The sequence below is a fragment of the Mauremys reevesii genome, linkage group 3 (genome assembly GCF_016161935.1).
Source record: "Mauremys reevesii isolate NIE-2019 linkage group 3, ASM1616193v1, whole genome shotgun sequence".
Lineage (NCBI taxonomy): Eukaryota > Metazoa > Chordata > Testudines > Geoemydidae > Mauremys > Mauremys reevesii.
In genome coordinates, this window is record NC_052625.1 from 116296032 (window position 1) to 116319758 (window position 23727).

General features: G+C 41.5%; 1 protein-coding gene across 5 annotated transcripts in view; it reads right to left on the reverse strand.

The window, feature by feature from the left end:
- The window catches only part of RNF217 (ring finger protein 217), a 94715-nt gene that overhangs the window by 53808 nt on the left and 17180 nt on the right, over nt 1-23727 (reverse strand). For all 5 annotated transcript variants that reach the window (XR_005596556.1, XM_039531683.1, XM_039531682.1 and 2 more), the window contains exons 2-3: nt 8797-9030; nt 874-1038 (exon numbers count right to left, since the gene is read on the reverse strand). Coding sequence is in view for 4 of the 5 variants with exons in the window: in XM_039531683.1 (XP_039387617.1) it covers nt 874-1038; nt 8797-9030 (399 nt within the window). In the remaining variant the exon portion in view is untranslated. The remainder of the gene's footprint in view (nt 1-873; nt 1039-8796; nt 9031-23727) is intronic.

The window sequence follows — 23727 nt, forward strand, 5'->3', positions numbered from 1 at the left end:
GAAATATTTAGGATAAGTGGTAATTATTGCTGTTATTTTTCTTAACTGAAAGTTATGATGACAGAGACTAGTGCATAAAATCTTTGGAGAAATTCAAAGAGCTGCCTACTTTCATAGTGCCAGCCATCGCCCCTACAAACAATCAAGGGCTGCCCTTCGGTACGATGTCCTCTTTCAGAATAACCCCCACTTTCCATTGTTTATAAATAGGAGTAAAATCACCCTTCCCTAAGGAAAGGTCATGGCATCCTATGCTACTGGAAGTAGGAGAAGCGCAATATATAAATCAAGTGAATAAAGCAGTAGTCATCTCTGCTAAGAACAGCCTGTGGCCTCAATCCCTTCTGAACAGTGGGAAAGGGTGTCCATTTTGAAAGAGGAAAATTAATGAAATTTGCTTAAGTAGAACATTCTTATTAACTGAAAGCTTCTTCTGCATCAGAGACTGAAAAGGATTATGAAAAAGTGACAATTAATCCTAAAAAAACTTCAACCACAAGAGAGAGAGTTTAACTACAAGGGAAATATGTAGAGGGGTACTAAATTTCTTAAAGGACCTATTAGAATAATTTTTAGTTCATATTTACATGTAAATTCCCAGAAATTTTATTCTCAACTCAGAGAATAAAGCAATATCATTTTGTAGAAAATACACTCTTTATACATAAATTAGGGATTCAACCTTTTTGTTAAATTCAAAGCTCAATCTTATTTATGCAGCTGGAGCCCAGCACCAGCTTAATATGCATCTATTCCATTATATATTTGCTGAAGTAACATTAAACAAACAGAAGCCTCAGTTTGGATAATTATTTAGATTATTCAAATGCAATTCTGAAAGCTTATGTTGTGCCCTAATAGAGGATAGCTTACCTTGCATTTTGGACATTTCTGGGCATTCCTTTGCCCATGTTCAATCTCACTGGCCCAGTGACGCAACAGCTTGTCTCCCTTTTTGTATTCTTTACAGTTAACACCTTCATGCCAGGGGGAGTGGCATTTAAAACACCAGACAAATTGGCAAGTTGGACACTGGATCTGCATAAACAAAAGTGAACCAAGAAAATACCAGACAAATTTACAAGTTGGGCATTGAATGTCTGTGGAAAAATCACCACCACCATTATAAACACCTTTATAATTAATTTTAATTGAGATCTCAATTTCGTATGATAGCTAAGGTCAAACAAACCTAAAAGACTGATAATCTTTAAAAAAGTATATAAGAAAGTACCAATTTAATTTATAATTCTATATGTAAGAACTATAGTAAGAAAACGTTAAAGCTTCACAATTAATTACTCAAGATCAGAAGATGTCAAAGGCCCCAAAATAAATTTGTTAGTCTCTAAGGTGCCACAAGTACTCCAATCCTTGAACAGGGGCTTAACTTTAAGCACATGACCAATCCCATTGAATTCACTGACTGGGGCTAAAGTTAGTGTTGAATGCACAATTCTTCACTCTGCCCTTTTGTGAATAAGCAGTTTGGTACAAACCTTCATTATTTGATAGACAATGTGTTTTCAGGTAATATCATAGCTTTTTCTACAAATTTTAATACAATTTAAATGCTTTTAATTAGATGTGTAACATTTAGTATTTTTCCTTCACTATTCTGATTTGCACAATGGTGCATTCACATCTTCAATGATATACAAGACCTCATTTTCACTGCCCTGTACCTAGTGTAATAATTTACATCTGCACAGAGCAAATAGTTTTTGTACTGCGGTAGTACCTAGAGGCCCCAGACCTATTGTGCTAGGCCCTGTACAAACACAAAGGTCTGGTCTGCACAAAGTTGCACCCATTTAATGAGAGCTATGATTCTAAATCAATTTAACTAAACCATTGCAACTTGGTGTTTGACATAGGTTTCCAGAGGCAAGTTCAACTAATTCAGTCAGATTTAAATGTATACAACAGTGTACACCCATGGAGTAACACAACCACTCTAAATGTGTGTGTAGACCAGCTCCCCTAAAAAGCCCTGAAGGGCTTACTCTGTCTTCCTACTGCTCTGATTTAATGGTTTTTTTCATCCACTTTGCACAGGTACAAATGACAACCACAAAGCAAGGAGGTAGAGAATCAGTGCCAGAATTCTGATGCAGGTTCTCCTCTGTAAACTGTGAATTTTAATATTTTAGGCTGCCATATATTACATATTCTCTCTAACAAGTACAGCCTTCCTTATGTGCAATTCAAAGGATGAGACAGTTAACTTTGCTGTCAAGTTACATGGCCTATATGATACCACAATATGAAATAACTTAAATTTTGCTTTCTGTAGTAGGTTGTGTAAATGTCATTTACGTAGTACTTTCAACATATAATTATTTTCCAGTCTTTGACCTCAGTAGTGCTACACAGTACTACAAGATGCTGCATATACACATACAACATTGTAAAAACAGAATATATTGCATTTGACAAGAAGTTGATCATGTAATTAAAGGACTATTGTAGTCTTCAAGGAAGGCAGCACAAAAGTTGTGAAAAAGTTAATATATTAATAGGAATGTTTTCATCACTATTTAGAGGAAAAAATGAAAGCTTGTTTGCATTTAAGTACTTCTCTGCAGCATTTGTAATCCAAATATTGCAGATTGTGACTGTGCATCAGAACATGAAAGTCAAACAGACTGATTTTCAATGTTCAAGATAAATACAAAAAGTAAACAAAGGCAGAAGAGTATATTTAAAAAAAATTCTGCTAGGAATTTGATGTGCTATAAGTAACTACATTTTTGTTTCTTTAATCTCCTGGCCCTAGGTAAAATTTCTAAAGTACTTACATGACAGAGGAGCTTAAGTCCCATTTTTCAAAGAGACTTTGGCACTTAGTTATGGTATCACTACACTTAAAACACTACAGTGACACAGCTGCAGCTTCACTGCTCTGATGCTTCAGTGTAGACTCACTACACAAACGGGAGGGGTTCTACCATCACTGTAGTTAAGTGACCTCCCATGGAGGTAGATTTCCATTGCGCTAGCTACTATCATCCTAGTGCTCTCTACAATGATGGTTAGGTTGGCATAGCTACGTCTCACAGGGGTGTGGATTTTTCACATCCCTCATAGATGTAACTATGCTGATGTAAGTTTTCATTGTAGACCAGACCTCGGTCTCACTGAAAGTCAATGGATCTTTGGCTCTTCTGTCACTTAGGCACTTTTGATGATGATGATGATGATAATAATGTAATGCTTATAATGGAGGTAGTAATGCCATAGTGATAAGATTAGAGCTGAATGTAAAATTGGGGGGTTTTTGGTTCAGTGAATGGTGGACTTTCCAACCTGGTACTTGTGTTTTATTTTGTAAAATAAATCTAGCTAAGTTTCTAAACAAAAACACACAACATTTTGTTTAGAAAAATATTTAAAAAAATGCGGTTACTAACCTTCCGTAACTGTTTTTCTTCAAGATGTGTTGCTCATGTCCATTTCATGCTAGGTGCACATAGGCTGGCCCCCCCAGAGGGAAAAGTCTCCAGCAACTGTGCACATGGTACACACACACCTATCATAGAACTGACATGAGCAAGCACTCAAAGAAGAACAGAATACCAAAAATCACATTTTTCAGCAAATAAACTATTTGAAAAATTTCACTGAGCTCTAAATAAGACCCCTTTAAAAATAACATTAAATATCCCTATTGGGAAAGTAATACCATATAAGACCGTTGCTGCAAGTACAGAAGCTGCTCCAAACAGTCACTTCCAACCCTGTCATTTCATGATTCATCTTTGACAAACATAAAATAACCCACTTAAAGAGCACTTCCTGCCCTAAAATATTACAAAATTTTAAGAGTCAGGTGAAACCCTATCATATTTATTTGAAAGCTTGTGAAATACATTCTCCCGAGTTACAATTTCATAGAATATCCAGATCGTGAACATAGATATGCAAGGATACAAATATGTCCTATTTTAAAAAAGGACGACAAAATTGACAGGCCCCTGTATCTCCCCTATGTTGAAAGTTGCATTTAAAGATTACATTAATCCTTCCCCTTCCAGCTGTGCTCATCTCTTCCCACTACAAACATTCCCCCGATAAAATTCTACAGAATTAAAAATATTGAAGCCTCTGCTGGGTTTCTTGTTGGAGTCAGTCTCATGGTGCCTGGTTTTTAAACAAGCATGCATACGTCCTATTACTCTGCCTGTCAGAAGCATTCCTGTCACCAGACTGCTTTTTAAAGATATGGAAATTTTCAGCTGTTCAAAGAGCTTGCAGAGTAGGATGCTCATTATTTGCAGTATCCTACCTTCTCAGAAGCCGGACATAGGTTTGCATACGTCCCTAGAGGTCAACACACAGAGCTCGTAGCTTTAATTACTGGTCTACCAGCCTAGACAGCGTCCTCCAAACTTGTTTTAAAGTCCTTAAAAACTTTCACTTATCACTGCTAATAGAAGAAGTTACATTACAGTAACCTATGCTGAGCTGGTATTCTACAGTAGATAATGACATTGTGCTGCGTTTGTGATCTCCACTTCAAAATGAATATGTAGCCATAGTTACCTCTTCTAAAAACTGAAAACCTTCAGCAGCTGTAATAGTTATAAAGCCTTCCAAGTTTGGCCAATGGCTGCCGAGTGTTTCTTAGTCTATCTGTAATGCAGTAACTTGTAAACCCTCTAACCAATCAATTCCAAAATTTAAAGGAAACATTCTAGGCACCAGCGGACAGAACTCTATTGATTCTGGGAAAAAATCAGTTAATCCTTTTTACTCCCAGCCCACTGCCTACCTGAATGGGTAATTAGACCCACACCACAAAATGAGTTTGAAACCCCTGAATTAAATTCTAAACTTCAGGGCAGGGACTGTTCCTTCACTCTATGTTCATAGAGTGCTTACTACAATGGGGCCCTGATCTTGATTGATGCCTCTAGTAATCATCACTAGAATACAATCAACAACTGATCTTTAGGCTTTAGTTTGTAGAAGACTCATCTGCAGCAAGGAAAACAAATAATGCCAAGATTAGTCTGAATTTAGGTTTTAGAAGGTATGTGAATAATTTGTAATAATTGTTTTCAAACTGTATTAATTATTTTGAGTATGTGAGTATGCTTTTTTTTTTAATATATCTAGTAAAAGTGTATTCTTACAAAAAATCCTCCCTCCCCCCGAATTACTATTCAGAGTAAAAATGCACTACTGATAGAGTATTTATAGACTTCAGTCCCACTGCTGATGTTCTGTAAGCCTCACATATGTAAGCTGGCTCTTCTGAAGGCAGTATATTTTCTGTTACTTATTCAATGGTGAATAGGAAGAATTTTCTCTGGTGTAATTTACAGATGAAGTGAGGAGCAGGGAAAAGAGGCATTCAGCACAGTAACAGCAGCCCAGGAGGATAATCTTTGTGGGCACAGCAGCAGTGACTGGAGAGCTCTATGTCACACGTTTTAGCAGTGATTGAGATAAATAATTCCAGAAAATCTGATGAGCAGTGATCACATTAACTGCAAACAAAGCAGCCACTATGATATGCACTGAGGCAGATGGCCAGATCTGCAACCAGCCATTTCTCTCAAGTGCAACTAGTAGAAACAAAAGCAGGTGACCTGAATAGCTCATGTGAGCAGGCTGTCCAAAGGCTGCCATTTTCAAGTATTTCCATCTGGAGGACTTTGTCACAGAAAGATTACTGCTTTTTAACAAATTACACAAATGTAGGATAGCCTCAAATGAGCTCGGTTCCACAAGGACAAGTGGACAGGCATTATCTTCAGTCACTCTGAGGGAACACAACCTGGCAAGTCCAGACTTATCAAATGGATCTTAGACCAAGTCTACAAAAAAGAGGAAGAACACTTATCATAAAGCTACAGTAGAACCTCAGAGTTACGGATACCTTGGGAATACCTGTAACTCTGAACAAGACATTATGGACTTCAACCATGGGGGGAGGGGGAGTGCCTTGCCTTGGGGCTGCAGCGGGGGGCAGGGAGGGAGTGGTGTCAGGGCTCTGGGCAGTGGGGGATCATGGCTTCTGACCCTCAGGAGCACCAGGGCTCAGGGCTTTAGATCTGGGTGGGGGAGCTCTGGGACTTGGGGTTTCTACCCTGCAGCTCTGTTCCCGGCCTCTGGCCTGGGGGCAAAGGGGAGTGCCGGGGCTCCCCATGGCTCCGCTCCTGGTTTCTGTATATGTGGGGTGGTGGGCAGCAGGGGGTGCATGCTGGGGCTTGGACCCAGTGCTCCATTTGTAGCTAAAACGCTGAGCCCTGGTGTCCCCTCACGCAGCTGAAACCCCGAGCCTCAGCGTGTCCCCCATCCCCATGTCTAAAGCCCTGGGCCTGATGCTCCCAAGGTAAAGAGAGAGAGAGAGAGAGAGAGAGAGAGTGTGTGTGTCTCTCTCTCTCTCTCTCCCCCCACACTGCTGCCTGATTACGTCTGGTTGCAGAGGTTGATTGGTTGACCAGTAAATCCCGAACTCTGGTGTTCATATCTTTGAGGTTCTACTGTAAATGCAGTGGTCTATCCACAAGGATAAATGGAACAAAAGAACTAATGTTACCATGAAGCTTTATTTCACACAGTCATATTTAATTCTACATTCCTTGGGCAAACACCTACAGTTTCAAAAAAATATATATTAGGCCTCATTCTCCAGTCTGCTCTGGCAGCCCTAGACTGAGCTTAATAGGCCACTTAGTGACTCTCCCTGTCTAGGACGAGACTAGAAGTGTAAGCACTGATCAGTGTGTCCTTCTACCTCAGCGATATTCAGCAGCTGAATCGTCCCTTGGGGATATGGACAGATAGCATAAAATACAACTGTTAGGCTGCTCTAATTTATGCTCTGAAGAGGCCTGATGGCTGGAGTGCCTGAGGATTTTGAGAGGGAGGTGTAAAGATGACATACCTTTACACTACTTCTAACTAAGCTGGTAAGCACAGCTTGGTCACAGCCCAGGAAGCTGTCATTGTGAATTCAGCTTCCCTTGAGCGTGTGTCTATACTGCAGCTGGGAGCGAGCTTCCCAGGCCAGGTGGACAGACCCATGCTAATGGAGCTCGAGCTATCATACTAAAAATAGCAGTATGGACATTGCAGCTCTGGCTGTAAAGCCCACCTGATCCCATAGGCTTGAGAGCCACAATGTCCATGCTGATATGTTTATGACTATAGCTAGTGCCCTGTTAGCATGAGCCTGTCCACTCCTGGCCGCAGTGTAGAACACACCCTGAGTGACCTGAAACCCAATGAGACACCAGCATATTCCACAGACTGGAAAATTTGTAACAATACTGTCATTAAAGCAAGAAGTAAAAACAGTAACTGTGATAGGCAAGTTACAGTATTCTTAATCATGAGCTGGTAGTTTTCTTCTATTTACTAACAAATGTTTCCTAAATTAACTGATAAAATGCAGAGAAGACAAAGGATGACATCTTGAGTGTCATGCCCAGAATCATGTCACCCTTTGAAATAACTCTGCCATTTGCCACCATAGAGGGCTTTCTGTCAGATGGTGGTGACTCAAGGCACAGAACATGCTACACATCTTTGCAGCTTATTTAGAAGTTACCAATAATATGTAAATAGCGGTAAGTAGGCACCAATAAAATAAACTAATAAAAATGTGTTTATATAGTTGAGCCAAGTGCTGTCATCTTTACTATTTTACCATAAAAAAGTAATGGAAAGGGAGAGTGAAGAAAGAGGAAATGAGTAAAATAGTTGTGGAAAATGTGTAATATAACTGCCACCCTACATGTTCCTTCCTCAAAATGGTAACAAAAAAATATCTGAAGCAACAAGGTTTAAATTAAGTAAAAAAAAATTAAAAAGGGAGGGGGCAGTGTTATAGACTAAACTAACACTATTTCTCAGATATGGATTTTTCTTCTCCTCAAAAATATTTAATGCTCAGTTGTAAACATGTTTAAAACTTAATCAATTATCATACATGTACACTTGTACTAGATTTTCGCAAAGTTACTTAACATTCTGAGAGCAAATGACTAAATAATATGACTCGACAGTAGTTACCTATTACTAGTCATTTTTGCATTATGCATGTGAGTTTTAGTCAAACTGTAGGCATAGTGGATTGTCCTTTGCTTTTTTGGCTATGAGCATACGTACCGTCATCATCTTAATATCCAGTATATTCTCTCTCAGAGTATTATGTTCTGGCATGACAGGAAGACAGATAAATATTTTATACATCTTTTTCACCTCTACCTTCCTTGACACTCCGGTATCATACCTCCCTCAATAGAGAATTCTAAGAAACTGATAATCAGATTACCTTTTGGGAATTTTAAAACACTTATCCATTAAAAAAATAAAAAGTTGCACCAATAAGCAACTGATCACAGAGCAACATAGCAGCCCTCAGGAAAAGTGCTTCCCCAACACATAGGGAACACTTTGTTAATTGTGATAATAAGATACTCTGGTTAATTATGAAAGTCAATCTTAGAGCCCCCACCTCTTTTCTGTCCAAACTGGCGTTCAGTTAGTGCAGAGGAAAGTGAAGGGATCAGTCACCTTTCAAGGTACCATGAAAATTTAATGGCCAAAACTGTCCTCCTACCACAAGAAATAAATAACAAGAAAGTTCAAATAGACTGAACTGTTACACAACTTGACCAGTTATTCAGATGTATCATACTATAGATTCATATTCTAAATCACAGCTTACATTAGGCTCCAGTAATGGAGGAAAGCCCATTTAATGCCCAACACATGCTGTCCTACTTTTGCTGCTTACAGCTGTGTCATCTAATCCATAGGTTTGGTGAGCATGCTCACTTTGTATTTGTTCTCCAATTTCGTAGGGGTTGGAATGTGACCTCTCCTCCTGAAAGTGGTAAAGTGTTTGCATTGAGGGCATGGCTTGGTGCTGGAGTCAATACGGCTGAGTTCCAGGAAGTATTTATACTTGATGATGTCATCATGTGGCAGGTTGTAGAGGACAGTTGTTTCATCCAGGTATTCACTGCACTCTGTGATTGGACATTTTATATCTGCCTGTCCCAGTTGCACCTGCACATAAATAGAAGGGTAAAAAATTACCAGGTAAAAGATCAGATAGCTGTAGAGCAAGTATTCCATGTCTACTATGCAAAAAGTAAAGCATTTCCAACACATCTTGTGAACTGCACAAGAAAATGCATTTGTTCTGAATTCTAGCTATCTGTACACTAACAAAACATGCCATTTTATTTTAAGTTTATTTTGAACACATTCTGGAAAATATTTTAAAATATTAAGTTTTGCTTTTCTGTCACATCACATGCCCAAAGCACATGCACGTGTGCCAGGGAGGCTATGTTCAAACATTTTATCTTTTATATTGGCTACTGAGAGAGACAGTCTAGCTGTTCCTCATTTTACATCTTACTAAGATATGCAATATAAACAAGCTAAGGAAGTATTTTTTATTTCATACAGAAAGGATAAAAACATGTACCCAAAGAGAGTGCCCAGTTTTTACCAGGGAAAATAGATTACACTTGCTCCAGAAGCCTTTGGCTGCCTTTGCTAGCTCAATGCTCTTGTGTGCTTCTTACTAGAAGTTGGCATGGGGAAAGCAAATTCTATCTGCTCCTTGAAGAGCACAGAATAAGCTGTTGCCTTCTTATTCTACATCACTCTCAATCAAATGGAAGATAGCCAGGATGGTCAGTAACACAACTGCTTGCTCTGGGTATCCCTAAACCTCTGACTGGCAGAAGCTGGGACTGGAGGACAGGATGGATCATTTGATAATTGCCCTCTTCTGTTCACTCCCCCTGAAGCATCTGGCACTGGCCACTGTCAGAAGACAGGATGCTGGGCTAGATGGACCACTGGTCTGACCCACTAAGGCCATTCTTATGTTCTTAAATACAAATACTTTGTTTAAAACAAAGAGTGCTTATAGTAGATAAATATATTTCATAGATAAAAATTCTACACACCACTTACATCATGCATTAACTGACTATGCAGTGCATAGAGTCTTGTGCAGACAACTCCACAGTGGGGAGAATTTCACTCACACTGAAAGAATAAGAGTACTATCACTACAAAAGATAGCGAGAGCTGCAAGGAATGGAAAGGCAGTATTTTAAAATCTAGAAAGGTTAAAGTTTTGAAGCCACTTCTTCTGTTTGGAGGTTTACCATATAATGGTGCTGCATCTCAGTATGCAACCTACTCTACTCTCATGAACTGAGTATATAAATGCAAACAGGAATTTCTATGGTATTCAATCACTGCAGTACCCTAGAACCACACAAACAGTGAATTAAATCTCACAATTCCCCATTTTACAGAGGAAAAAGGCAGAGAGGTTAAAGCCACAATTTTCAAAGAAGGGGACCTAGTGTTAAGAACCAAAATGGCCTCATATTCCACTCACTTAGATATATCAGTTTCAAAATCAGAGCCTGATTGATTTGCCTAAGGTGACCATATATGACTATGTAAAAATTACACCTTCTTACTGAGAAAGATTGCTGTGTATTCTGAGACTCATGTGCTAACTTTACTGACTAAAATAACCATTTACTGCCTTTTGCTACTATTAGGACTGCAGACAGACATGGAAAAGGGAGCAGGATTACATCTAGACCCCCGTTAGGGGAATAATTTAATTCCTACCACAGGGCCAAATTCTGTCCTCTGATACACGTGAATAAGCCATTTAAGGTGTTACTGAAGAAGTACTGTGGGATTGCACAAATGCAAGTGAAGGGAAAATTCTGGCCTGCAGAACTTTTAATACTGTTGAATATGGAGCTGGAAGAAATAAGTTACCTTCAAATTTCTTATTTTTTCTAGTGTCCCTCATGAACAAAACCCCTCTTAAATTGTGAATCCTCTGCTCACTATAATAATCCAAAACGAAAAGATTGAAGAAAAAAAAAAAGCCTTTATTTTCCATTATATATTTCCCACTATTGCCAACCTCCGGAGATCAAAAATCATTAGTCAGACCACCAGAAACATGAGGTTTTATTTTCTTTTAAAGACTATATATTGTGCTTTTTTGGTCTCTCTTGATTTTTTAATTCCCCCTGTCCATTGTGGGTGAAAGAGAAAAAGGAAGGTGACTTTGGCCCTGTTAAAAGAGTTCTCACCTGCACATATGCCTGTCCCCAGCCCAGTAGTTAATTCATCCCCCATCCAGCTCCCACCCCGTCAGCTCAGTCCACCAAGCTGCCCTCAGTTCTGCACTCAGTCATACAGCCTCACCTCTGCTTCTCCTGAGGTTCTTCATCCCAAACTGCCATGGCTTCCAGACTTTGGGGGGAGGGGAGGGGAGAAGACACTCCACAGGGTCTTTACTCCCCTCCCCCGCCCAGCCCCTGGCCAGGTGTTGCATAGTAGGGAGGGGCAGAGGAACCATCCTGTCCCCATGGCTCACAGAAGGGGAGGGTACAGAGCCACCTCCACTCTCTCCTCCTATCAGAATGGCTTTGGGTTGCTATGGAGTTGGAGGAGTAGGGAGAGACATCTGTCTGCAGCAGCTCTGATTAGTTATTCTGCCCCAAGAGGGAGGCAAGTGGAGCAGACAGCCAATTTGCAGGCTCAAATTCACTACACAGGCACAAGTCACAACCAAAATCACATCATTCCCCCCAAAATTGTGAGTTAGCACCACTAAAATTTCTTATATAACTTTTAGATTTATTTGGGAAGCTCTCAAAGGCCTCAGGATCCCACCACACCAGGTACTGTGCTAACACTATCCAAGTAGACATGAAGTAACAGGTGATAAACCAGAGGAGAAAGACAGAAGACAATGGTACTATAAGAGATTGTACAGTTATTTAAATTTTGTATGTGCAACTTGTGATTCAACAGTAGAAACAGTGATTTTTTATAGAATTTAGCCTCTGTTACAATTCCCCCTCACCACACATACTTGTACCTAAAATACTTGCCCTCTCCCATTTCTTTATACACTATATCCCTTTGTTACATTTCATTTTCACTTTTCCTTTATTCATTCTTTTCCATAGTAGATACATTAAGTTCCTTTCCCAATCTCTGCACCAGATTGTAGGATATTGTTGGTAGGAAAAAGCAGCCTTCTTACTAGAGTCATCATGCTCCTTCCTCTCAAGAGGAAAATCTGTCCCAAGAAAATATGGGTAATTCATCCCTGGCAGAGTTTCAGAAACTGAAGATTTCTCCACACACAAACTTGCATGGCAGTAACTAAATCAGTTCTAATTTACATCTTATTTTAAAATGTGTTCTATTTTGCTTACATATGTAAAAATTCAGTGTATGCTAAATCAGAACAGGACACTTATTCCTACCTAAGAGCATCCACAGAGACTTTCCCTGAAACCCCTTTCCTCCCCTCAGAAGATATCAACTAGAATAGGTTTAATTACTACAGTGCAAGTTTGTATGTAGATCAATCTTGAGAGAGTTCAAGTCATGCTGCTGCATCTCTATGAGCGAAGTCTCTCATTTCCCCTCCCAAGCTCAGACTATGCCTCTGGAAGGAATTCCAGCCCCATGTGATCCTGGAGCGGGGTGAAATAACCTAAGCCAAGAGCCTTTCTTGTTCCAGGCCTCCAGGGGTGGCATGCAGCCTTATAAGTACATAAATATGCAATATTCATTGTCCTCAGACACTTTTGTTGATAAAAATAAAAAGACAAATCTCACAAATTCTGTTGAGGCACTTTGAGAAGAGGATTCTTGAACATTTTAGTATATAGTCTGCTTACAGCAAGGAGTGGGGAGGCAAGTAAAGAAGAAAGTGCTACATATACACCTCTGATACAAAAGTTTGACCTTTTGGACCTAACAGCATGTTTTAAATATTTTATAATGCACATTTAAGTGCACTCATCAGTTTAAATTCCCAAACCTCATCTAGTTTTTATACCTTTATTTATAGTTTGAAATTTAAAATGTAAACCCAATATGCCTTACCTACCACTGGTTATAGCTCCCAAAGGAGAGTTGCAGGTACCGAGTTCAGTAGGACCAGGGAAAGCATTGTTAGTACACAGGGTACTGCAGCCTGAGACCAAGTCTAAGGGTACGTCTTCACTACCCGCCGCATCGGCGGGTAGCAATCGATTTCTCGGAGTTCGATATATCGCGTCTCATCTAGACGCGATATAGCGAACCCCGAACGCGCTCCCGTCGACTCCGGAATTCCACCGGAGTGAGTGGCGGTAGCGGAGTCGACGGGGGAGCCGCGGACATCGATCCCGCGCCGTGAGGACAGGTAAGTAATTCGAGCTAAGGTACTTCGACTTCAGCTACGCTATTCACGTAGCTGAAGTTGCGTACCTTAGATCGACCCCCGCCCCCCCCCACAGTGTAGACCAGGCCTAAGAGTGGTAAAAGGAGTTGTGCAGGTTTTATGGCCCATTACAACAATTTGCAACACATCCTGCTGCCTACTAACCCTCCACTGTCCTATGACTGCAAGGATGTTAACAGTCCACTTCTTTTTAAAATGGTCTCCTACAACATTGTGCTTGATCTGTCCCATCTTGTATTTAGCCTGGACACTCTGGTTACCTTCTCTAGACTTGACAAAGAGCTCTGTGAAGCTCGTAAGCTTGTCCCTTCCACCAAGAGAAGCTGGACCCATCGTGTCTCGTTCATATCCTGGGACCAACAAAGCTACAACACTGCAAACAAATGTATTGCTGGCATTTTTTCTGATGATCTCTTCACCTTTCTGCCTCGGTTTTTCTTTGCATTTGAGCCACAAAGCCACGATAAAGGAAGAAAAGGGGAATGGGTGCACTGATCATTTTACAAATTACTTTTCAAAATTTAATTTTTTAAAATGTTTGTGTGTATATATAGATCAAACTGCTGATGTGTAGGTTGTGGTTCATATTCTACATGCACAAAATTCAGACAGTTCAGTTATGATTTCCACAGAATCCCTAAACGGGACCCCTAAAAAGTGTGTGCTACAAAACTTTGCACTGATGCATCACAGGATTCAAGGTGGCTTGAATACTTGAGAATTTAGCTCTAGTTTGCTTCATAACACTTGGAGCCTGGAACTGAAATTGACAAGCTCCAGAGAAGGGTAGTAGAGAAACAATTAAAGAGGAGCATGGAGAGAGCCCCTGTTCTATGAACTATAAGCATCTCAGAGCAGGATTCCTAATGTGCTTTGGAGTAGAAGTCCCTACTACATGCCTCAAGTGTCTTTTGTTAATTAATCCCTCTATGCTCTAAAACACAGGAGTTTGCAGGGAGGGGGTTTCAAATCTCAAAGTGACTCTTTTCCACAGACTGTCAAATCCAAGTCCAAAACTACCACCAAAGCTGATATGTTCTTCACACTCCATTTAGAAATATGACTGGTTACTGGATCAACTCAGTCTTCTTGGAGGTTAGCCAGAATCAGGTCCCTGTTTAAATCTGAAAATGATAATCTCTTCATTTACAGGGCATTGTAACTCAGTTCAATTCTTTTTATACTATTTAATAGTTATAAGATAGTTCTTATATTTAAATGTTTAGGGGCAAGTGGCATGACATTCCTATTACGTGGCTCTTAACTCTGGAATTTACTTTCTCTTTTTGATCCAACATAAGCTAAATTTAACCCTCAAAGTATGGTTCAAGTTTAGGTTTTTACCTGCGATAACTTGGTGGGGCAGGGTGTTGATTTTGAATGTGCTCCTTATTGGGACAGTTATGCAATGGGGGAATATCTTTGGCTGCATAAAACATGAAATTTATTGTCTTTAAATGCAATTTTCTGAGTAAAGTAACTGTTAAAAGAATATGGGTTTTGGTGTGTATTGTCTCAGTGAATTGCTCTGTTAAAAAGCCACCACTTTGTTTCATTTGTAAACTGCCGCCCTTGTGAACTCAGCCTGGAATCTCGGAACTCAGGCTGTCTTCTTTCTGGTTCACACATAGTTGCCAGGAATAATAAAGATTCTTCAGGTCAAATTCTACTCTCAGTTGCACATATGCAACCCCACTGTCTTTGTATTGGGTTGCACAGGTATAAATGAGGGCAGAATATGTTCTTGATGTTGAAAATTAATAAATCTATTGGTGAATAAGAATATAATACAGCAAACTCTCAGCACTTCACACTTGTCAGACAACAGGACTAAACAGAAGTTGAAAAAAACGGTTACCTTTCGGAACTGTTGTTCTTCTGGATGTGTTGATGTTCATACTGTTGTAGGTGTTTGTGCTCGCCACATGCACAGACGCCAGAAGTTTTCCCTCAGTGGTATCCGTAGAGGACTAGCTCTGGCACCCTCTGGAGTGGCGCATGTATGTGCCGGTATAAGGGGTGCCACCGGATTCGCCCTCCCTCAGTTCCTTCTTGCCAGAACTCCAACAGAGGGGAAGGAGGGTGGGTCATGGACTAGACATGAGCAACACATCTCGAAGAACAACAGTTAAGAACGGTAACCATCTTTTCTTCGAGTGCTTGCTCGTGTCCATTCCATTGTAGGTGACTCCCAAGCAGTTTCATCGGCGGCAGGTGGTAGTTCATGGCTGTGTCGATTGTAACACAGCTTTGCCAAATACAGTATCATCTCTGGCTTGCTGGGTGATGGCGTAACGTGTCGTGAACGTGTGTACTGAAGACCAAGTCACGATCCTGCAGATGTCCTGGATAGAAACATGCACCAGGAGGGCTGCCAAAGATACCTGAGCCCTAGTCGAATGAGCCTTCTCTATCAGTGGAGGCACAGCCTGTGCCAACTCATAACAAGTGCGGATGCAGGTGGTGATCCAATTCGAAATCCTCTGAGAGGACACCAGAAGGCCCTTCATCCTGTCAACTGTCGCAATAAAGAGGTAGGTCAATCTGCGGAAGGGCTTGGTGCTCTCCAGGTAGAAAGCCAGGATGCACCTAACATCTACAATGTGCAGCCGCCACTCCTCATTGGTCATGTGAGGCCTTGGACAAAACACCCGGAGGAAGATATCCTGATTGACATGGAAGTGCAACAACACCTTTGGCAGGAAGGCAGGATGGGGCTGCAGCTAGACCTTGTCCTTGTAGAATACTGTGTATGGGGGCTCCAAAGTGAGGGCTTTAAACTCGGAGACACGTCTTGCTGAGGTAATAGCTACAAGGAATGAAACCTTCCACAACAAGTGGGAAAGGGAACAAGAAGTCACAGTCTCAAAGGGTGGACCCATGAGCCTGGAGAGGACCACGTTGAGGTCCCATTGAGGAACCGGGTCCCAAATCGGCAGAAAGACTCTTCCAGGAACCTGATCAACATCTAATGCGCGAACACCGATCCACATTGGATGCGAGGATGGAAGGCCGATATGGCCAGATGCACCTTGATTGAAGAAGTGGCGAGATCTTGGTGCTTTCAGTGAAGCAGGTAATCCAGGATGGACTGCAGAGATGACTGGGTCGATCAGCTATTCCGCTCAGACGCCCAACAGGAGAAATACTTCCACTTTGACAGGTAAGTTGCTCTGGCTTTCTGCTCTCCAAGAGAACCTGCTGTACCTGACTAGAGCAAGCTTGTTCCTCTGGATTCAGCCACGCAGCATTCAAGCTGTGAGGTGGAGAGAGGCATGGTTCGGTTCCGGAGCCGACCGTGATCCTGCAAGAGTAGGTCCAGGCAGCTAGGAAGTGGCCATAGCGCTGGTACGGCCAGGTCCATGAACATGCCAAACCAATGCTGGTGAAGCCATGCTGGGGTGATCATGATGACTTGTGCTTTGTGTCTCTTGATTTTTGAGAGGACTTTTCTGATGAGCAGAATTGGCGGAAAGGTGTACATCAGGTCTCCTGACCACAACAGGAGAAAGGCATCAGACATCTGCTGAAGCCTTGGAAAAACAAAACTAGTTCACTTTCTGTTCTGTCTGGTGGCAAACAGGTCCACTCGGGGAGCTCCCCTCTTCTGGAAGAGCATTTTGACTTGTGGTGAGAGAAGAACCACCTGCTGAGACGATCCGCCGGTGTGTTCCGGACGCTGGGGAGGTGCAAGGCTTCCAGGTGGTTTGCATGCTGAACGCAGAAGTCCCACAGACAGAAGGCCTCCTGGCACAGACAATCGAGCTGTTGACACAGAACATGGAGGCAGTGTTGTCTGTCAACACCTGCACCACCCAGCCGGACAGTTGGGGAAGGAAGACACCGCAAGCCAGATGAATGGCTCTGAGCTCCCTGATGTTTATATGCAAAAGGAGTGCCTTTCAAGACCATAATCTTGGAGTCCGCAGTGTACCAAGAAGCACTCCCCAACCAAGATCGGACACATCTGAAATCAGGGAGACCATGGGCTCTTGAACGGCACACCTTCCAACACCAGGATGGGGTTGGACCACCACTGCAAAGAGGTAAGTGCCTGCAGAGGGATTGTGATGACCTTGTCTAGGTGATGTCTGGCTGGGGAGTAAACCAACACCAGCCACATCTAGAGGGGACGCAGCCTGAGTCTCGCATGGTGGACAATGTGCATACATGCTGCCATGTGCCCCCATAGTCTGAGACAGATCCAGGCCGTGGTGAGCAGATGGGCAGTGATGCTGGCAACCAGATCTGACATTGCTCTGAACCTGGCCTTTGGCAGAAATTCTCTGGCTTGGGTAGTGTCGAGTACCACTCCAATAAACTATCGATTGGACTGGAATCAATGTTGATTTTTCTTTGTTTATCAACAGGCCCAGAGCTTGACAAGTGACTTGCAAATCTCAACACTGCGCTGGACCTGGACCGGCCCTTGACGAGCCAGTCGTCAAGGTATGGGTAAATCTAGATACCCTGACATCTGAGGGGGCAGTCACAACTATGAAACGTAGGAACTGTCTGTGTCCGTGAAATATCTATGTATAAAAGTAAGTGTCTTTCAGGTCGAGTGTGACATACCAATCTCCTGGATCCAGGGAAGGAATGATGCAGGCCAAGAAGACCATGTGGAACTTCAACTTCTTTAGATACTTGTTGAGGCTCCGCTGGTCAAGGAAGGGGCATGGGCTTTGGGGATCAAAAAATAGCAGGAGTAAAACCCTTTCCCCCTTAAGTGCAGAGGGACTTCCTCCATGGCTCCCACCCACAGAAGGCCCTGCACCTCCCGAGCGAGCAGATGCTTGTGAGAAGGGTCTCTGAAGAGGGACAGGGAAGGAGGGTGGGGACAGAAATAAACTGGAGGGTATTATCCCCCTGCTACTGTGTTGAGGACTCACTGGTCCGATGTTATAGAGGTGCAGGCAGAGAGGAAGGGGGACAAATGGTTGGAAAATAACAGGGGTGCTGGATCCAGGACACAGGCTCGAGAAAGCTTCAAGCACACCCTCAAAATGCCAGCTTGTTACCCGGTTTGTAATGGGTAGAGATCGAGTGAGCTGAGGGTGCCGGCTGATGGCCCTGCCGGCGCTTATAGCCCTTGCCCTTCTTGCGGAAGGGCTCTGATCAAATCTGTGTGGCTGTTGGGGCTTAAACTGCTTCCTTGCCGGTCCTGGCACATAAAGGGCCAGGTAGCCCCAGAGTCTTTCAGGCCATGTAATTTACTGTCTGTCTGTTCCAAAAACAGTGCCAGCCCATCAGATGGGAGGTCACACTTAGAGTGCAGTGCTGCTCCATAGATCAGGAATGGGAGCAAAAAGACCAACATCTCTGAGACCGTCAACGTGCCCGCACTGAGCTGTACTGGCTGTATTGGACGAGCACTGGCGAGGCATCGCCTGCTGCAAGGAGCAGTACTGCACTGATCGAGACCACTGGAAAGGTCCCAAGGCAGGCTTACCTCTCGAACAGGGCACCTCAGTGGCTGGCATGGGCGGCACCAGAAGCAACAGTAAATTGGCAATGACCCATCCACTCCCAATCTTTATTTAAGCCATTGGCCAAAGCGGACAGTCTCTACGCAAAAGAATAAGTGGACACAAATCAGACGTCAAGAATTATAACATTCAAAAGCCAGTCAGAGAACACTTCAACCTCCCTGATCACTCAGTTACAGACTTAAAAGTCATAATTTTTCAACAAAAAAACTTCAAAAATGGACTCCAACAAGAAACTGTAGAATTGGAATTAATTTGCAAACTTGACACCATTAAGTAAGGCTTGAATAAAGACTGGGAGCGGATGGGTCATTACAAAAAGTAAAATGTATTTCCCCATGCTAATTTTCCCCCCTACTGTTACTCACACCTTATTGTAAATTGTTGGAAATGGGACATCCTGATTATCACTACAAAAGTTTTTTTTCTCCTGCTGATAATAGCCCACCTTAACTGACTACTCTCGTTATAGTTAGTATGGCAACACCCATTTTTTCATATCCTCTGTGTGTGTGTATATATGTATATATATATATCTATCTTCCTACTGTATTTTCCACTGCATGCATTCGATGAAGTGGGTTTTAGCCCACAAAAGCTTATGCTCAAATAAATTTGTTAGTCTGTATCAGCAAAAAGAATGAGGAGTATTTGTGGCATTTTAGAGACTAACACAGCTACCACTCTGAAACCTGAAAGAAACAAAGATACCTTCAGGGCTCCATAGGATCAGATTATATGAAGGGGCCTGAACAGTCTCTGGCACACAAATTCACTTTCGCAGCAAAATCCTGATTTCTGTGATATAGGGCTAATTCTGAATCAGAATGAAATTTCTGCAGTAGATTCAGATAAATTCAAGATTTTATTAATGAGTTTTATTTAATATGAAAATAAAAAAAACAACAAAACCATGGATTTTTTCCCCCATATGTGCTGCCTCCAGATTTTCATTGTTTAGTATGCTGCAAGATTTTGAATAAATGCATAAAACCTGCAGGTTTCTGTCAAGATGGGACTTTTGGCAACTTGGAAAGGGCAATAGATGGCTTGGGTTTTTTTTACACTATGAGGATAGTTAAGATTTTTAGTACTTGGGAAAGTATGCATCTCCTCCTTCTGTTCCTCTTGTGAGCAGAGACCACACACACCTGATTTTTTTCCAGGGGAGATGAAGGAAAACCATGGGAAGTGGGCAAGATTTTTGACTCCTTTCCCTGCCCCAGCAATCCAGGTCAGCAGCCAGATGTCCTGTTGTGGCCCCCTCTATTTCTCCACCACTACAGCTAACAAGTGATGGATAAAAAAAAAACACGTTAGCTGGACAGCTTGCCAATACTACCATCAGTGAAATAAGTTAACAAGACCTTTAAAATTGCATGAGTGAATTTCAGACTAACATCTTATTAGGGTGAACAGGAACAAATCATACTACTCTAAAAGCTTTCCTTTCATGCTGTCTGCACAGTAAAGCACACTACATCAATTCACATTTAGGTAGTTATCTTCACAACCATAAAGGGCTAAAAATCAATGTTAAAAGAATAAATAAAAGCTTAGATGTGGCAGCCAAATCCTGCTTCGAGGGTGACATTCTATAGCCAATCCCATAATGTAGAGGAAATTGTGGGACCCTGAAAATAAATCTCTCTCTCTCACACATACACACACACAGTCTACTTCTGGGTTACTCAATTAGTAAATGACAAACATTACAAAGCCACAAGATTACTTTTTAAACCCACAAGCCATTCCCTGCCAAGCAACATTAAGCAGCACCAAGGGAAAATTTAAGAGTGTTTTATGGAATCATTTAGATTTAAATGGAACATTTTATTAAAACAAAATTGATCCTTTGTTGTATTCTCGTGCATGGTGTACCCTAATTATAAATCTGTTTTTAATAATAAAATCTCTGAAGTCTACTTTCCACCTCCACTGAAATCCATTTTATAGAAGTGTATTGAACATGCAAGTGTGCTAAATACTACCACAGACAGTTGTAGAGAAAGTATGAGCTGTATAATTCTACTCTAACTGGGGAAAAAAGTAGTCCTAGTAAGTCAACTGGAACCTCACAGACTTTCACATATATATTATATATAGCCTTTGTTTCAAGTTTTGCACATTGAACTATGGGATACATAAGGAAAAACTTAATCTAATTTTAAAAGATTATGTCTATAATAGCCACACCACTTCAACTAGCTTCCAGTCATATTACTTGCTTTGTACATTGAAGCCCAGATCCTGCAAACAACCAGTTACACCAATGCCTACCTTTACACATGAGAACAGTTCTACTTACTTGTCATTCGCAGGATTGGGGCCTTACTCAAAAAGCAGGTCACCAAACATGGATATCATTCTTAGTAATTTTGGTTAACTGCTACATGTACTCCTTAAAATCACGACAGATTACCATAGTTTATATGTACTTTTAAATTTTGGATAATAAAGTCTTAGATAACGCTCTAGTGTGTGTGTGTGTGTGGGGGGGGTGCTTTTAAAGAGTTACATACTACATGAGTTAAAGGCTACAGATTTTCTAGGATTCTACCCCATATAAGAGTATAAGGGCTTCCCCCCATCACTACACACTGCATTCACTTACATTTAAGTGTGTAAAAATAAATAATATTCTAGAGATGCTGGACCAGAGTCTCTGGTCCGGCAGAACTGAACTTTAAGCAATCTTTATACACTCTTCTTCCTTGGACCAGCCATCTGCGTAAGTTACAGCATTCTCCAAAAGTTGGCTCTTGTGTCCAGGAGCTCATGGTCCCATTCCAGAAGCTAAGGATCAGCCTGACGTGTTTGCGCCCAGGGGAAGGGAACAGAGGAGCTGACATCACCACCTGCACTGGAAAGGATGTAACAAAGACACTGCTACAGCAGACTTACACCCTGTGGTGATTCCCATACATAGGTGGAATCTTTAGGTAGTAAGTGAAGATGGCCCTCTGGCTGCTCAGGAAAACCAGAGCAGGAGACTACTTTGTGAGACATGACATACTACATAATCTATTACACACACACCCCCCTTGTTAGAATGCTAAAGTTACAAAGTCAAGCATTCAAAAATTAGAGAATGCTAGAATTAACATTGCTTGTGCAGACTTAATTTAGCTCTCTTGTGTGTACACAATGATGCAGTCTCTAATTATATCATCACATTTTTCCACAGGATCCCTGCCTCATTCAGTGCTCATGATGGACCTGCTTTTCGGATCACTCAGGGCTGTGTAATAAGAGAGACTTTTGTCTGTAGGATCCCTGCCTCATTTGCTGCACAATTGGGAAGATGTGCAATGAATAAGGCAGGCAACTCCCAGAAGAGAAAGAACAGTCTCATGGTCATGGCACCTGAAGGCTGACCTGGAAGATTGGGAACTCTGAAGTAGAAGCAGGAATAGAATCTGCGTGATGCTAGTCAATCACTTAAACCAAGTATTTCACAGGTGGTCACTGATTGAATGTTCTTCATTTTATGGATGCTCAACTTGAGCACTCACAGCTGCAACTGAAGTAACTGGGAGCTGTGCTATATGATGCTAAGTATTCTGAAAAACAGATCAGACCCTGGGACATCTCAAACTGGACACTCAAGATTAGCAGACAGTGTTGACCTCTCTCTTCCTCGGTTCCCTCATCCACACACCTAGAAAACCACCACCTCAGAGGAATGTTGTGAAAATAGATTCATTAATGTTCATTCCTATAGTGATTAGTGCCATGGAGGAAGTCAATTCTGTCTTCAGAGCTGAGTTTGAATAGAATGCAGTACTTAAAGTCATGGGGCCACGCAGTGAACAATGATGATAAAAATACCAAGCAGTGGCTTGTTCAGTGAGCACCATTCATCCATCCTGTAAACCGAATGAGGCAGCAGTTATGTGGAGAAAATGTGATCATGTAATTAAAGACTTATCATAATGTATACACACAAGCGGGATGAATCAGGGTTGCTAGGCAATCTCAATTTCTGGCATTTCCTAACTTTTCATGCTTCACTTTGCAACCTTAATGTTATTTTAACAGTTTTCCACATGTAAGATCCTTGCTTAAAACAAACAAACAAAAACACACGAAACCCAGAAATTTCATCACATAAAGAAATACTGATTCTCACATGCTTCATTGGCAGAGCTGTAACCTTTACATCCACAGCACAAAACTCTGTCACTTGAGCTAACGGAGTGACTAGAAACAGCAGTAAGTTGTCATCCTCTATGTGGACCAGCCATTAGAGGAGGCTGGAGACAGTAGAAGAATGGTGAGACTGGACTGAAATTGAATGTGGATAAATGTAAAGTAATGCACATTGGAAAAAATAACCCCTACTATACATACAATATGATGGGGGCTAATTTAGCTACAACTAATCAGGAAAGAGATCTTGGAGTCATCGTGGATAGCTCTCTGAAGTCGTCCACGCAGCGTGCAGCAGCAGTCAAAAAAGCAAACAGGATGTTAGGAATCATTAAAAAAGGGATAGAGAATAAGACGGAGAATATCTTATTGCCCTTATATAAATCCATGGTACACCCACATCTTGAATATTGCGTACAGATGTGGTCTCCTCATCTCAAAAAAGATATACTGGCATTAGAAAAGGTTTAGAGAAGGACAACTAAAAGGATTAGGGGTTTGGAACGGGTCCCATATGAGGAGAGATTAAAGAAGCTAAGACTTTTCAGCTTGGAAAAGAGGAAACTAAGGGGAGATATGATAGAGGTATATAGAATCATGAGTGGTGTGGAGAAAGTGGATAAGGAAAAGTTATTTACTTGCTCCCATAATATAAGGACTAGGGACCACCAAATGACATTAATGGTCTGTAGGCTTAAAACAAATAAAAGGAAGTTCTTCTTCACACAGCGCAGTCAACCTCTAGAACTCCTTGCCTGAGGAGGTTGTGAAGACTAGAACTATAACAGGGTTTAAAAGAGAACTAGATAAATTCATGGA